Here is a 17764-nt window from a genome sequence, read left to right as displayed (position 1 = left end):
TTTTTCACACACTCCCCTCCACCTGTTGGCCCTCTCCTTTACAGCAAAAGAAGTCACCTATCCACATTTTTAAGCTCTCATTATTTCTTTTAGCTCAGTTTTGAAAGCAGACCATTAAAACAAATGAATACTCTTTTTGGAGGGAGGAGAGGATCTCTTATGTTTTTATGCACAAACTGTCACAGTACAAAACAGTCAGAAATGGCCTTTTTTTTGATGATTCAATATTTAACATTTTGCCTATTTCCACTTGATATGGAAGCCTGGGCTAATCCAATTTCTATTTGTAATCTCTGAAATATTGAACTGCAAAAGAGAGAGGGATTGTTCAGAGCTCAGCTGAATGGGTTGCTAATTGCCAGAAGGAAATAAGCTATTGAGAGCAGGAGGTAAAATTAAATCAGCCATCTCCTCCTTTTAGATTTTGCAGGTATCTTGTTTATTACCAAAGTTGTATGTAGGAGAGGAAGAAATTAGAGCAGCAAATGTGCAGGTTTGGATATGTAACACACAACTTGCAGGGAACAAGTAAAAGTATAGTAAAGCAAGAAATCCCTGGACCCTATTTGCTGTATTTTCCCCAATATCTTTGTTTCTCATGAATGCTTTTCTTCTGCCATTGAAAAATTATCTAAAAAACCTCCTCCCAAATCCAGTCCTGAGGCAGGCAGCTTGCTCTGCCCACCAAAGAGCAGCTGGACATGTCTGCTGCTTGATGCTGGTGCCCTAAGCACATTTGCCTAGAAAAAAAACTGATAAATTTACACAATTGGAGCTGCAAGCAAAGTCTACAATCTGCTTGAATGCTTCAAACATGACTCAAACACAAGTGGCTGGTTAGTATTAAATATCTCGGTCACTTTTATGGTTTTAATGCAAGATCTTGGTATCTTTCCATTCCTTAAAATGGAAAACCAGTGGTGCAGAATGGCCCTGCACAATCCAAAAATATAAGGTGCTGAGCCCCTTTCCCAGCTAGAAAGGTCTCTGATGTGGTAGTTCTTCACTCCATTTGCACAGATAAACCCTCCCCAATCCTCTCGCTCTGCAGTAAACAGCAGCCTGCTGCTCCCAGAGCCAATCTGCCTCAGTACAAGACAGCCTCTCCCCAGGGACCCGGCAGAGAGCCTGCCTGGGAAAACACCTGGGAAATAGGATTAGAAACAGAAAAATGTTCTCAAACGTTAGTTCAAACAAGATTCTGTGCAGTTTTTCAGCTTTGTGTTTCTTGCAGTGACCTTCCCACTGGGTGATTTGTTTTTACAGCCCCTCTTCTTTGGTGAGCCTGAGATGTTCTGTGTCTCTATCAGCACGCAGATGCTGAGCACCAGCCTTGGCACCAAGTATTTCTTCACTTAAATGAAAAATAGAGCACAGTATAGTTTAAATGACATGTTTAGAGAAGAATAAGCTAGGACTCAAAAACATCTTCCACATAAACAAAATCCACCAAGTACCCATGCTCTTGAGAGCCAGAAATTAGAGCAAGACATGTAATTTTTGTGCAATCATTTTGTCCCTTTCAGAAGAGACAGAACTATCTCTTGAATCAGTTAATCAAAATCTTGGCTGATTAAACCATCCGTAGTTTATTTCCCAGGGAGTTAATTGAGAACATTCCATATTCAGAAATGAAGCTGGTTTCAATGGGCACAGCCATCTATGTAGTGCAGGCTTCAGACAAACACAGCATTCCACTGAATCAGGTTTGCAATGCAAATAGCCAAGATTAGGGAGGGGGAGAAAAAAAAATCCAGGAAAAAAATACTCAATCACAATCATCATTGTTCTTGCTCAAGAAGTAGAAGCACTTTCTGTTCAAATTTGAGAGGAGTGGACTGCAGAAACCCAGAGAAAAGCACAGACAGCAGAACACTGCTCCTGAAGTCTCCCTGCACACAGGGGATTCTCTCAGATGGAGACATGTCACAGCAAAGGACACCAGACCTGGGGTGGGTTGTGGGAAGGGAAAGCACCTCACAGCAGTGCCTGGAGGGACTGTGACAGCCAAACAAAGCAGTAACAACACACCTTTTCCACCACAGGAAAACAAGGACTGGAGCAGAAGGACAGCAGGCTGCTGTCCAGAAGGTACAGAAGGTGTCCAGGTCTGGAGCAGGACTGTGCTGGAAAGGGGGTGTTGAGAAACTCATCTTCACCTTTGGGTATTGATGCATTCAAAGTAACAGAGAACCAAAATCAACCTGTGGAAAGTATTAGACCCGTCTTGAGAGCTTCTGGCCCCACAGCAGATGATGTCAGTAAAAGCAGGGGCAGTCCAAAGCTCCCACCTTGTCCTCACTGGCACTGTGGGTTTCTCTAAGTGCTGGAGCTGACTGCAGAACTGGAAGCAGCACAGCTGTGTCAGCACAGTGCTCTCAGTCCTGACAGGCTCTGCTCCACTGTGGGACTAATTAGTGCAGGCAGAGAAGCTCATCAGGATCATTACCTGCTTCTGAGGTGGCCCTGCACCTGCCCCCCCTGCTCTGGAACGGAACAGGCTGGTACCTACCCTGACCATACCCTGCACCTCTGCACCCTGGGGTGACCCCAGATTACTGTGATTTATGATACAGCTCCCTGTGGTACCTGAGCAGCTGAGGGGTCAGAGGAGGAAGGTGGATTCCTGTTCTCAAGGAGGGTGTTGTCCAGCATCTCAAAGGTGGGATGCTGATCAGTTCTCCCCTCCATCCCCTGCAGTTACCCCTCTGGAGCACACCCTGCCCCAGGGCACTGCCTCCAAGGACGGGAGGTGGCACTGCCAGGGGCAGTGCAGGCTGGAGAGCTCAGCAGGCTTCAGCTCTCCATTTGTCACACAACTCTCGCAATGGTGACAGTCTGGGGAAGCTGCAAAGTCTTCTGAGAAGCTGCTGTTAATTATCCTACATGCACACTCCAGCCTTTTCTAGTGTTTGCCACTGGAGAGAAGAGCTCATTTAGACCGGGGAGAGGGGCAGAACAAAGCCATTAGAAGAATAGCTGTAAGCCTAGCGAAGAGATAACAAATGACAGAGCACAGAATGCTAATGCCATGTCCTTGTCTCCTTGTGAATGGACCTGTACAGCTCATCTGAGCAGTCCTGCTCCAGTGAGCAGATCTCTCCCCAAAGGATTGTCCTCTCCAGCTATGAAAAATGAATGAGATAGAAAAGGAATTTTTAAAATCCCCTGCAAGGACTACACTTGTTTGGTCAACAGCCATGTCTGACATGTCAGTGCTTTCCCAAGAGCTGAGAGGTGCTTCTTCCTTCCAAGGGGATGCAGACTGGGAGTTAGTGCTGGCCAGGGAGCTGGCAGGAGATGGGAGCTGTGAGCCAGACAAAACAAGCTTTGTCCAGTATCACCCTTTAAAGGGTTTCATCTGTTCATTTGTGACCCTAAAACTTGTTTAACTTTACATCTGCAAAGACTTTTTCATTTTAAAATTGATACATCTTGTTAGAAAAAGTAAGAACGTGTGTAGACCATTCTGCAAATATAACTGAATTTCCCAGGTAACCATAAATCCAATGTTTTCTAAACCCCATTTCTACCACTAAACAAAAAGTATATATTTAGTTATGTGTGTCCACACACCACATGCACATATATTGGACATTATTTGTGCTGTTCCAATAGCTTTGGTATTAATTGTAACATATAATTATCTCTCCAGTAATCTTCAGGCAGCTCCCCAAAGAGCACTGCTGAAACTCCCTGAAATAACAGCTAAAACCAGTGGTGAAACCCAGCAATGTCTTGTTCTTGTCCCCCAGCTGGGAGGAGAGAAGGGGGTGCAGAGAGTGTAAGCACAGAGAGAAAAATGCTATTTTTTGTTGTTTTTAAGTAACAGCAGCTTCATGAATATAATTTTGCCAAAAAATGCCAAGAGAAACACGTGACACCTTTGGCATGTTCTTGCTGCCAGATGAATGATTTGGTGATGATGGGACCTACAGCACAGTTCTTGCATGGACATACCTGGTAATAAAACCTGGGGTAGGTGTTTGAAGGCCATCCCCAGCACCCCACACCTTTAATGCCCTAGAGACACTTCCTAGGCAGTGAAGAAGAATGGAAAAAGCTCATTAATGCTGCTGGGTAATTTTGGAATCTCCCCTTTCAGTTCAGCATCCCACCCTGCTGTCAGTGGGATCTCTCTGGGCTCTGGGACAGAAGCACAGACTCCTCCAGCCACAGCACCTCAGGCCTGACTCCCCAGAGCAGCACAGCTACTCCTCCATCCACAACACACCTCATCCTCCCCTCTGCCCAGCTTTTCTCTTTTCCACTGTCTCCCCAGCTAATCCCAGTCAAGAAACTGGTACAGACATTCATTTTATCTACTCCTGTAAGGCAGCTCTCTGATTCTAAAAATACTCCAGGAAATTGAATCAACATTTTGTAATTGGCTGGTAGCAGCAATTACTAATAATCAGCAGGAACATAATTTTCTTCATTTTCTACTCTTGCTAATGTAATCTCAATAGCAAACTTTGCTTTGCACACTAAATAAACACAATGGCCAATATTAAAAAAAAGGGGGGGAGATAAAGCAGAGTTTCGAAAAACTTAAAAGTAAATTGACTTCTAGCAAATAGTAAAAAACTGTAATTCAAATAGCCTTTGGGAAAGATCAAGATAATATTGTTCCTGGGTTCCCCTGTAAAATGGAAAAAGGAAAGCTCCACTCCACTCCTCTTACTCAGGGGCAGCAGCACCAAGATTGCAGCCCCAGTGCCTGGAGGCAGCATCCCCCTGCCCAGGCCCCCCCAGAGCTGCCAATTCACTGAGGGGGCACCCAAAGGCACAGCAAGGTGGAGAGCACACATGACTTGGACTTGGACTGTACTGGATGCAAGACTGCATCAAGCAAACTACCCAGTTCATAGTGAAAAACAATTTTGCAGAAGGAAGCTTGGCTCTGGATAGGTTTTCTGAAGACTAAGACAGCTTTTGCAGATTAAAATCAAGAAATATTTTCCTTCCCCAGCTTGATAAATTTGCTGTAGATGTCTATGCTTTCTAAATCAATAAACAAGTGCCAATCCATGCAAGGGTTTAACTTGGAAGCGTGACCAACTCGTTGCTTTTCCTTCCAGCCAAGAAAGCAGATGCTCCACTGCTCTCTGCAAGTATCAGTCCCTAACAGGTATTGATGACTGTATCAAGCCAGCCTGGCTAAAGACAAGCCCTGCTGGATTGTGGGGCTCTTGTCACGCTTGGGAGCTGCTCAGCAAGACTCCTTGCCAGCAGCACTGCTGCATGGCATTTACAAATGGCACATTTTCTCTCTGTCCAGTTCAGAAGACATCCCTTACCAATGCTTGGAGAAGCTGCAAATTCCCTACAATCCCCAAGCAAAAATGGGCTGCAATCAAATTTCCCATTTCAAGGAGACCAGAAGAAACATCTCCACACTCACCCCCATCTGCCCTGGATTGCACATGAACCATCTGCATGCTTCCAAAGGCCAGGTGAGCACTCCTAAGCTCAGGCAATGCTATAAATTATTTCAGAACAGAGGCAGGTGAGCACCCAAGTCCCAGAGTCTCTTCTGAGAGCATCATAAATAGACCCACAAAGCATGAGGCCTTTGGAAGAAGAGTCTTTGGAAAGGATGGATCATTCCCAGAGAGTTTAACTAATAAGATCACTAAACTTTCTTTGGTTCAGGGAAAGGTAAATATCAAGTTGGTCTTTGGTATTTTTGACCTTGGAAAACTTTGGGAAGTACACACATTGAAAAGACATGATTTTGAGAACCCTCACATTTACTTTGCTCTTGGAAATTCTTCAGCAGTGCCTGTACTGTGTTGATGAGTTTTACAGCTGCTGCTTTGGTGCCAGTGCCCTCCAGCACAATCACTGCTTTCCATTGGAACTTTTGGATGGGTGGCAAAAAATGCACCACTCACATGGGCAAAACTCCATCTCCCTGCTGCCAGAAGGCTTTATAATGAACCAGATTATTATGTTTCAATCACTTGCTTCAAGACTTCTCATTTGAAATTGGATTATCTTTTCTTCGGCTTTTTGGACAGATGTTTTCTCTCCAGAGGAATAAGAGTCACATTGGAATATGACTCAAAGCTGGTTTTCATTTGTATTGTCAAATAGACAAAACCACTCAGGCTTTTGAAGACAGTTTCCTCTCAGAAAGGGAAAACCCTCGCTGGTGCTGCTGTTACCTGCTGGCAGGGAGCTCCTACCAGAAAACCATGGCTTTGGGCTGATCCCAGATGCTGCTGGCACCAGACACTGTCAGGCTCTCACAAACACCCACCAAAGGCAAAGGCAGACAGAGGGAGCACTGAGGGAGAGACAGCAAAGACATAGCAGGGGAAAGAAACATCAGCTGCTAACGAGTCTGCCAACTTAATTTGATAGCCTGGCACAGCCTGCAGATGTTTGATGCTCAGGGAGAGCAGTCAGGTGCCATGTTAGCTTCAACTTTGATGTTGTGTCAAACTAAAGGCACGCCTAGAGCCCTCCTCTGCCATCATTTTTCCCTGCTGCTCTTGTAGCCAGATGCTGACAGTGCAGGGCTGCTTCTGGTCCAGCCCTCGCTGCCTTGGCCAGGCTTTGTGTGGCCAGAAGGGCCACCTTGGGCTGTGGGGACCAGAGCAGAGGCCAAGCATCCACAACAGTGGCTACAGGGCTGGGGAAGAACATTATCTTGAAGATAAAGGGGCTCATTTCTTTAAGTGCTGGAACAATCACTGCTTTCCAGGGGATTTTTTGGATTGCAAGTGAAGCAGGCATAGTCCAGGTGCAGGGGATACAGAGACATCACAAAGAGACAGGATAGGTCTATGCTTAGAGAGGTTCACATTGCTGCCTTTTATAGCCCAGCAAAGCTTTTAGATAAAGTGAAAAAGGTAAAGAGGCATTTAAAAGTCCACATTAAACTAGGCATCATTTCAGGTGCTGTAAAGGCCAGGTTGCACTACTGGAAATGGCCTGAAAAAACCACCAGGACAAAAGAAAACATAATGGCTGTCAGAATAAGACACAAACCAAGCAGAAATGGAGATTTTAGAGAGTTTTGCAAAGCAAGTTGCACTCCTGCAGCCTGTGCAGAGGTGAAGCACTGCTGCTGCACACCCCTGCCATGATCCAAAGGCTCTGTGCAATGGAAGGGTGTCAGCACACAGAACTTACTTAGTGTTGTCTGAGTCAATGGTATGAAAGAGCTTCTCAAGTTCTTCTTCGTTGAGTGTCCCATCAGAAAAGAAGGCCTGGAACTCCTCCAGGGACAGCTTCCCATCATCTGCAAACAGCAACACAGCTGCCATTAGGCAACAGCAAAGTGAGAGGGGGCAAGGCTGAAAATCAAGAGTTATTTACAGATTTAAAGCTTCACACCAAAATTATCTCCAAGTGCTTCTGCAAAACTGGCCCTCAACCAAAGCAAGCTCACAGGCCTCAGGGTGGGACCCTGCAGCTCTGGCTGCCCCAGGAGCAGATGAAGATGCTCCTGGGTATGGATGCACTGGCCATTGGCAACTAATTAGGCTATCAAGCCATAGAATGGCTCAAACCCAAAGAGGAAAATCTGGTGAGCTTCATCCTAAAACTGAATTACATTTAAGAAATTATGGAGTGTTTTGTCTACCCTATGTTCAAATGATGCAGGATGCTCATTAAGGGACATTTATTAGACAGGAAAAGACCCTGGACTGGAATTACAACAGACCCAGCAGTATCTCTTGCCATCTCTGCATTCTCTCCAGCACAGTCCATGTCCCTGCTCTGGACAGAGATGTTAAATGGAAGCTGTTTCACTGATGTGGAAATCTGGCCATAGATTTTCTTATTTTATATATTGGTCCCAGTGCTCATTCAAAGCTGGGGCTCCTTTGGACTCCTTAAATGACCAAGAAGAAAAAGAAATGATCAAATTCAAGTACAAGGGGCTAAAAGAAGGACTCTCACTGATTTCACTGATAAGGTGACAAAGGCTTACATTTAACTGATAAATCTGGAGCCTTTTTCTGTGCTCTGTGAACAGGAACAGAGCTGGCTGTGAGAAAGCTCCTGTGAAGTTCAGCAATAAAGCAACAGGACAGTGACAAAAGAAACTCTAAAGAAACTTTAATTTATCATTTCTTGTCCAAGCTGCTGACACCACACTCTGGTGTGCAGCAGTGCCTGGGCGGGGGGAATAACTACCCCAGGTCACATATTATTTAAAATCTTTCCATTCATATCCACAGAAGAGTCCCAGACTAGAAATTCTGCCTACTTTGTGGTAGGAGAATGTATCATTTATTATTTAATCAAATCAATAATAAACCCTATTGTTTCTTTTTCAGGAAATGATGCTAGAACAAAAAATTAGCCAACTCTCCACATACACGTCAATATTTCTTACCCAAAGTAAGTCTGCTGCTCCTAAAACTTACCTGCATTGCCAAATGCTAACCCAGTTTCCCTTGCCTGGCACAGACAGATTTAGAACAGTGATAAAGTGAGTCTAAGATGCCCATTTAATTGGCAATTATGAATGGAGCACAGCAGGAGAACCGTCTACAGCAACACTGGGTGAAGAGGGCACCATTTCCAGAGCACCACAATGGCTACAGACAGGGTCCAGCTGCCTTTATTGTTTTTCCCCATTCCTCCCCCAAAACGTGACCTTTTTTGCAGCAGGCAGGGTGCAGAATAGCAATGCACAGCTCAGGGAATGGGTCCCAAATCTGCTCTGTATTCCTTATTACAGAACACTAAAGCACCTGTACTTCAGCAAGAACCCATTGCTTGAAGCATCCCCGCAGTGTCACCTGGGGGTTCACCCTGTGGTGCCATTCTGTCACTGAAGGGGATAAAAAGGCTGTGTCCAAGCAGGAGCCCCAGCCACACCACTCATCTCCACCTCTCCGTGTTGCACAACTGCATAAGAAGCTTTTCCCCCTCAGTGCTCCTATTTATGCAGTATCCTAGCTAAGATCAAGGTTTGGTTTCTTCTGATCCTGACTGGCAATGAATGCACGTCTTCAAGCTCCAAGATCAAAAGGATGACAGCTTTTCTATCCCACAAGGGCTAAACAATTCTTTATATATAGAACACTTTATTGTAAACCATAAATCAGTGCTTGTTCACCTTCAAACTGTCCTTCCACACACAGGGCGGCAGAAATAAATTCCCAGGAAAGTCACATAAACCAACTTACTGGGAAAGAGAAACTGCAAAGTGAAGTGGATATTTTTTTCAGGAGAGTACTTTGATCTGAATTTACAGTTTGCTTAACTCTAAAAACCACAAAGGTGTTGCTAAGTTTAAGGCCAAAAATCCACACCCTTTTTCTAGTTTATATCTCATAACTTCTATCTTTCATTTTACTCTTGCTCGATTTGTTTTGCTCTGGGTTTTTTGATACTTTTTTTTTCAGTAATGTGTTCCAGGATGCAGTTTTGCTGCAGCTTCTGAAATATCTTTGTTTAAAATCTGTGTCAAAACACTGCTCTGACTCCAATCTCAGAGTGTCCAGAGAGAACAGGTAGACAGATACCAACTACCATGACAGGTCAGATCACTGGAAACCAACATACACTGAATTTTAGTTGGCATTTAACAACCTGAAGTAATGAAAAAACGGAATGATGTAAGGATCTAGAGGAAGAAGGAGGTGACAGTGAATTTTATTTAATTTTTATTGTCTGGAGACCCCACAGAACTGCTTGAACAAAAGCATTCTGACCCCACAGAATTTGAATAAAAGTACCAATTTTATTTCCAAGCAGTGCTCAGGACTTTCATCTCCCCCCAGCCACCAGCACCAAGTACCAGTCAGTTTAAAGCTGATGGTTATTTAATATAAACTGGAATACTTGTCTGCAAACACACAAAGCAAAAGCCTTTCTGAGTAACGAGATAATCCTTGAGCTGCATATCTATAATTGTGGAACAGCCTGAGAGCCTGGGTTTCTGGAGCCCAGCAGGCAAAGATGCCTTCAGGAAACTTCAGGGTGATAAGAGGAAGCAGAAGGGAGGGGCTGGGATTTGTGAGTTCAGATTAAACTGTTAAAAAACACCTGGGTGAGGAGGATTGACCACAATGGTACCAACACCAGGTCCCCGGGCTGGCAGTTGCTGTGATAAGTAAGAGCTGATGGGACCCTGTGGTCCAGGAGGAGCCTTATCAGGACAGTCCCAGCTTTTTCTGACAGCAGAAGTGTCTACACTCAGTAGAGAATGGATAAGACTGCCAAAAAGCAGCTTTTTGCAGAAAGCTGCTGGGTTCATGAGGTACAAATTCTCCAAAGGGACAGGCAGAGCCTCAATTGGTTCAGCCTCATCCACACCCTGCCTTGTAGAGCTGCTCTGGGATCTTTCAGCCCTTGGGAGCTACTTTTGACAGGAAGCATAAGGGAAAAATTGAGATTCTTTATCATATCTTACTAAACCAAATAAAGTTTCCATCATTTTTAAGATCTAGAGATCTCAAAGATATCTAGATCATAAAGATCTTAAAATCTAGAGATCTAGATCTACACAAATACTTGTGACTTTTTATCTGGGCAAACATACTAAAGGCAGGCAACTTATTTCCACTGACTCCCTCCCTCCCCTCTAAACCCAGCACTTGAAGTTAACACCCAGCTGCCAGCAAGGACAAGTGCCACTAACTAGAAATTGCCTCCCTCGCACTGATCTGCTGAGAAAAGAGATAATCAGGCCATAGCTATCCTGCCATCGTTTCTTCCTGAGAGTGCAATCTTCATTTTCCCCTAGCTTTTCAAAATAATTCAATCACAGGCAAAGACCAAAGCAAATTACCAGCCCAACAGAGTTATCAAAGTTAGAGCTAACTGAAGAGAGAAGGACATAAGAGAGAGCATCAGAAACCCCCAGCTGGGATGTTATTATATCTCCATTTGCCATCATGAAAATGTGCAGAGTCCAGAAGTGGCTTTTACACCTTCTAACTCACACAATCAAGCCGTTCTCACTCGCTAACACAGCCCAGGGAAAAATCAAACGGAGATCATAAATCGTCCAAAGTATAGGAAATCTGGTGGCTGAGTTTCTGGAAATTCACTCAGTGATACAAATGGCTTAAAACAGCTACAAAATAAGGTCACTGTTCTGAGCCTGAGTTTGTTAAATCTGTTTTCAATTACATGAGGTTGAGGCTGCTCATATATTTTCCAGGTATATTATGAATATATTTTCTAGCTGTTATTATGACTGTACTTCATTACTTACTTTTATTGCTCTGCGAGCTCTAAAATGCTCTAAGCTCTGCTTACTTGCAAGTGCCCAACAGCTATGGGTAAGTAAATTGGATTTTATCGGGGCCTGTGAATAAAAATGATAACTATTTTTTCTTATTTCTTGGGGCTATGCATGTGCAGATACATGAGCCAGCAAGAACAGGGATTGGTTTCCACCCTGATCCTGTCACCCAGCCCCCTCAGAAGCCAGGAGGAGGGACTTTATTCATTTAAACAAAGGGGAATATGGGCTTGAGCTTTCCATCCTGTTGGGGAAAATTACCTCCAGCCCCTCAGATCTGATCTGTGATGAACCTTTCCACTGGGCAAAGAAGGGGTGTGTCCTCTGCCTCACCCAGCTCACTCTAAAAATCATCTGCAGCTCCTCACCAGTGACTCAGGCAAAACTATTATCCACCCACTTCAATTCCAGCCTCACAGTGTTCTGGTGGGGGCAATTGCATTTAGCTGGAAGCAGGGCTGGTGATTCACCTCCAGACCTGGCCGAAGCTGCAGAGCCACGGGGGTTCTGCAGGAGCAGCACAGCCCACGTTTGGGTGGAAGGCAGCCCTGCAAGTGCCTTTGCTAATGAGATGTAGCACACATCATTACAAGGAAATTACTACAATTACAGTAATTTTCTAGTGAAAGAAATTTACAGAATGGCTCCATAATTTTGAAACTTAACTAATGTCCAGCACAGCTGTTTTCACAAGGGTCAGTACCACACCAAGCAGATAACCTGAGAGAGATATTGATGTTTCCAATATAGCGAATAATCGCTGTTTGAAACACTCCTGTGCATTTCTAATGCCAGCTGGGAATGCTGGTGGGTCCTCCTGGGTGATGCTGGCACAGGAATGCAAAGGCTGGTACAGGAGAAGACAGTTTCTCATACAAAGAGAGGGATTGAACTTCAGGATCTGGGGTTTTTCTCACTCAACTCATTGAAAAACACTTGATAGATGCTTTTCTGTGTGCTGGGCATGACCCCCTCCTTTGCCTTCTTGCCATGAACACAGTTTTGAGGTGGTGTCTTCCATCTTCTGCCAGTGAGCCCAGGACAGCTCCTGTGGCACAGCCCAGAGCACTCCTCATTCTGGGGCAGGCTGGGCGCATGCACCAAAGCTCACTGGCAAGTGCCTCAGGCAGCTCTACCTCCAGCATCACCATCTTCTCTGTGCCAGAAGTTCATGAAAACCTCTGGGATTTTTATCTCCCCAGAACATCTTTCCTTCCTGGGCCTGGATGAGGCCTTGGAGAAACACTGGGTGCACAAAGCCATGATGAAATGAAAGAACATGCCTTAAGAAGACAGCCAATTCCTCTCCCTAGTCATTCACCCCAGGAGTAAAGATCGTCTCTTCTTTGGGAATTTGGCTAACTTTTGTCTTCATCAAAGCATGATTTCATCAAACACAATATTTAGTATATATTACACTTCTCCTTTTTTCTCTGCAGCATAGGATGAAGTTCTGTGGTACAACTGAAACTGGGACATACCCAAAATCTGCGAATGGCACTTGATAGAAGGACTGAGGATCCTTTTTTGTGACTGAATTAGCCTTTTCATTTCCATTAAAATAGGGGAAAAGAGACTTTCATTTCAAAATCACCACATCAGTCAGTATAAGATATTAAGGCATGACTTAAAGCCTGGTTCTTGTCTAGGGTGATGGGTAATGCTTCATGCACCAGGCAGACAATGGCTGGGAATCTTCCCTGTAGGACCTGGACTGGAGAAAAATGGGATTTCCATTGTAGTCAGAAAACTGCACCTCATTGCCATCAGAAATTGCCTGGGCATTAAGCAGTGTCCATTAGCATGCCAAAATTTTCCCCAAGCTGCTCAGCTTTTATCATGAAATCAAGCCTTTTGTCATCCTAGAGTTAGAAGTAATTTTGAAATTATTTTTAATGGCAGCTATAGATAGTTATCAAATGTAAGCTGATAGGTAGGGAGACAGGCAGGACTGATATAACACATTTTCTCTCACTGTCTTTTGTGAAGACTCTACTTTTTTCCCACATATTTCTCACCCTGCTGTAATGACCTGATTTAAATGTGTGTGTGTGTGGGTGGTGGTTTCTGTGCTCACCCATTATATTGAATTTGGACTTTTGATCACAGGTATCTAGGAATGCCTTCCACAGAAATTCCTGGTTGTTTATAAATTAAGTACTGGAATTAGACTTCCCCAGGGTGTAAATAGCCTGGCTAGGTTCAATGTAATTGCTACTTAATAGAGGTTATACCAAAAGTCACCCAAACAGCTAGAAGTGGATTCAGACAGAAATGCCTGTAGCCCATGAAACTTTCTCCAGCCACCATTTTCCTCCAGAAAACAGGAGGCACCGTGTTTCAATGTTCCTCTCACTACCCAAGTTATTAGCTCTCAGTTTAAAAAGGAATGTCAACAGCTGATTTCAATGCATTTGCCTCACATCTGTAGCAGCACAAGGAAAGCACTGAGTCAGCCCCTCCACGTGCTTCAGCTCTGTAGTAATTGATGGGAACTGCAGGTGATCTGAGCCTGTACGTGAACATATTGGTCTGGCTTAGGGCAGAGCAGTGGGGAAACACTCAGGCAAGGAAACCAGAGCAGCCACCTGGCAAAGAATTCATTTTGAGAGGCAATAGCTGGATTCTCCATGGGTTCCTTGGGCTCCAGCCTGGGCAGCCACGGGGGGCTGTGGGGATGGCTGTGCACCAAGGTCAGTGTTGTAGCACAAAGCAGACCTCTGGGCTATGTACCAAAAGTATACAGTATTAAATAAATAAATAGTGGAGTGTCCTGGTTTTGGTTAGGATAGAATTAATTCTCTTCCTCGAGGCTGGTGCAGTGCTGTGCTTTGGATTTAGTATTAGAATAAGGCTGATAACACACTGCTGTTCTAGGGGTTGCTGAAGGGACTGGGGACATACCTTCACTTCTGTTCCTCACTCTCCCCCATCAGGGGATCTCTGTTTCCAAGCTGTTGCAGCCATCAGCAGACCCAGCTTAGCTCCAGACACAGCTGCCACTGCCTCTCAGGTGGTTTTCATCTTAGTTGACCTGAGACTGCCTTTTTATATTGGGTGCTATTAAATGGATGACTGACTTTGAACAACCATAGTTTTTTAGCACTTTTGATTTATTTACTCATTTAAAGTCCCTGCCCTGTGAGGTCCACAAGCTCAGGCCAGCACAGCAAAGCAGCAGGTTCCTGTGCAGAGCTGGCAGCCTCCTGACCCAAACAGCCTCCTTATCTCTCCCAAAGGCTTTGGTTCTCCACATATCCAAACACCTGCCTTCCTCTCTCCATTGCTACTCAGTCTCATCTCCTGTCTGTCATCCTGAACATCTACTTCCTTCTTCATTGAAATGCCTTCAGTATATCCCCTCCCCACATGTCCCACCTTCTTTTTTAATTTGAACTCTTAGGTGTAACATGTGACATTGCAGACACAGCTACACAGAATTTCTGTTTTAGAGGAGATTGTGCAGAGAGAAGTGGTTGCAACATCATCAACCTTTGATCTCTACCATTTGATCCCCAAAATTTCTGTTTATTGCCCAGGCAGCCTTGTTGCAGACCCCTTCTTCAGTCACCTTCCTGAAACATGTTGCACAGATTGGATATTAGGAAAAAATTTCTTTACTAGAAGGGTGGTCAAGCATTGGAACAGACTGTCCAGGAAAGTGGCGGGATCACAATCTGTGAAGGTATTTAAAAGACTTGTAGATGTGGCACTTGGGGACACAGTGATAGACTCCAAGGGCACTCTGTAATCTTAGAGGGCTTTTCCAACCTTGATCATTCTGTGATTTAAAAAACATCAGCAAACTTTCCTCTACCAAACCCCTGTCAAAGCCCATGAGCTACTAGCAGCCTCTCTAAATATTTGATCTAAAGTGAAAATGAAACACAAAGACAGCACAGCTTGTTGTTAATATGAGATCACTCTATGCTTCAACCATCTCAGACCAGTAAATCCTGACTTCAAAACTTCTTCCTTGCATTTAAACAAAATTATTACAGAGAGATCTTGCTAAAAGAGAGCAGAACCTGTCTCCTGCAGTGCCCTAAAAATAACTATTCTGGACAAGAATTACTACAGCCAAGGAAAAATACAATAAAATAAATAGTAGGAGGAAAAAATGGTATTTGAATACTTATAGTAAATTATTAAATAGCATAGCTGCTATTTTCCTATGCAAAAAAATAGCTAATTTTTATGCATTAGCAAACTGCAGTGTGATACATAATTCCCTGCAAGGTTAAGCATTTCTTTGTGTGCAGAATAGAGGCGGCCTGGGAATCACGGAGAGATATTTAAATCTGCTCCTGAGCCCTGCCACATCAAAGCAGTGCAATGGATTTATTTGGGAGACTCTTTTGCAATTCCCCACTCACACATCAAAAGCTATGCATGGTTTCAAGCTGTTGCAGGGCTCTCACTCCTGCCATGCCGTGGTGATCCTCCAGGTGCTTCCCACTGGAGGAGGTTTCTGCTGAGAGGCAGAAGTCTTGGTGTGATGGGCAGAGATGTAAAACCACTACAGCACTTGGTGTGCTCCCCTTCAGGAATAACATGGGATCTGAGGGAGCTTATGCCTTTCTGAACTCCAAGTGATCTTCACCATATCTGAAGAAAAAGCTTCTGAGAAGCTACCCTGGGTAACATCTTCCAGAGTCCCCTCTGCCCAGGCTGGCTGAGGATGGGTCACACACACACACCAGTGCCTGGCCTTCAGCAGCAAGGAGGGAAACCTGGGTTTCTCTGTAGGGACAAGTTAAAATTTCACTTCTGAAGCTTATCAGGTCACTTCCCATGCCTGGAAGTGCTCAGTGCAAGGCTGGATGGGCTGGATGGGGCTTTGAGTAGCCTGGTCCAGTGGAAGGTGTCCCTGCCCATGCCAGAGGATTGGAACTAGATGAGCTTTAAGGTACCTGCCAACCCAAACCATTCTATGATTCACTTTATTTCCATCTCCAGGTGGGCAGCAAAAGCTTTATTTTGCTGGAAATCAGTCCCTGAAGCTACAGTTCCCTCCTGCTCCCAGACAGACCAGGAGAGTACAACTGATACTCTCAGAAAATTGCTGGAACAGGCACACAAGGGCACAGCTGCTCTGGTGCTGGAGCAGAGGTCAGATGTTCTGTGTATCCCACTGAGTTTCAGGAGCAGCTCAGTGCTTTGACAGCAGCAAACCCAGCCCATGGGGCTCGCACAGCTCTCACACTCCTGGAAGAGCAGCAGTGGATGCATGTCCATGGCAAACAGGAAAGAGAGAAAGAAGAACATTTTAGATAGCAGGTGCTTCATCTTAAGAGGTGGGGGAACACCATTACTCACTGACAGAACCTCATGTATTCTTAGAACACACTGGAGCCTATACAGGGCCCTCACACTGTCCCCTGCCAAATTAATGTCCCCACTTCTGACTGAGGACAGCTCAGATCCCAGATTTAGAAAGGCAATGTATGTAGTTCTGTGCCGTGCCCGAGTGGGAATGGGCTGGTTGAAACATTTGTGAACTACCAGCTCCAGGGAAACTGCCAGCTCCAAAGTTTTCAAACTTTATCATTAGAATTTGTCAGAAACGCTAAGAGAAAAAATAAACCTGGGATGATTGATCAGGAAGCTTCAATCAAGCAGAAGCCAACACTCCTGACTCCAGTGCACCCCAGCTCTGCAACAGCCTATTAAATCCAGATTTCTTGGAAAGCTCAGAAACAGGCACCAAACAGCCCAAATTCCCCTCTGCTCCTCATTAACCAGCCTTCCTGCTTGCTTTTTTAACGTGCAGATAGATGAATATTTCAGAGGGCCAAGGCAGGTTTTGCACTATTTTCAGCTCATTATACCCAGCACTCAGCTTCAAAATGAGGAAGAGGCAAGTGTTTGAGCAAAAGAGGAAAAACTTATGAGACTGCATGGTGTTGCCTCTCAAAAGTGTGGTCCTGGTATAGCCAGGGCATGGCAGGGAGAGAACCTCCCTGGGGCTGAGGCTGTTCTTGGCCGGGCTTGCAGCACCACACTGGATCTGGGCACAGCCTGGTGCTGCTGCCAGAGGCTGCTCTGGGAGGGATCACTGCCCCAGCTCCCTGTGAGCTGCTCCTGGGGATCACTGCCCCAGCTCCCCATGAGCTGCTCCTGGGGATCACTGCCCCAGCTCCCCGTGAGCTGCTCCTGGGGATCACTGCCCCAGCTCCCCATGAGCTGCTCCTGGGGATCACTGCCCCAGCTCCCCGTGAGCTGCTCCTGGGGATCACTGCTGCCACACCACAACAGCAGCCTATCCCAGGGACAGCCTGGACAGGAGCCATGGGGAGCATTTCAACTGCTGCCCTACCCAGGGAAACACAGTGTTCATCTAAGGTAAAACATGCTACAGGTAAAACAACATCTGGTTTGATTTCCTGATCTCTGACAGCAGAAGTTGCATTTCAGCCTAACTGAAGGATTTAGTACAACAGCCAAAAGCAGTGCCCAGGGTGCAATGACTGTGCTGGGTTCCTGTGTGATGGTGGTGCAGGAATGCACTGTGGGCAAGTGTGAAAACGCAGCCAGGGTTCT

At 45.1% G+C, this 17764-nt stretch overlaps 1 protein-coding gene across 1 annotated transcript in view; it reads right to left on the bottom strand.

Moving 5' to 3' along the window:
- NECAB2 (N-terminal EF-hand calcium binding protein 2) overlaps positions 1–17764 on the bottom strand; it is a 73495-nt gene that overhangs the window by 29133 nt on the left and 26598 nt on the right. Inside the window, exon 3 of the mRNA XM_053987662.1 lies at positions 7144–7252. Coding sequence (XP_053843637.1) covers positions 7144–7252 — 109 coding nt within the window. The remainder of the gene's footprint in view (positions 1–7143; positions 7253–17764) is intronic.

Source organism: Vidua macroura, chromosome 11 (genome assembly GCF_024509145.1).
Source record: "Vidua macroura isolate BioBank_ID:100142 chromosome 11, ASM2450914v1, whole genome shotgun sequence".
NCBI lineage: Eukaryota > Metazoa > Chordata > Aves > Passeriformes > Viduidae > Vidua > Vidua macroura.
Note: the sequence above shows the minus strand (reverse complement) of the source record. Positions and strands in the feature narration are given on the sequence as shown.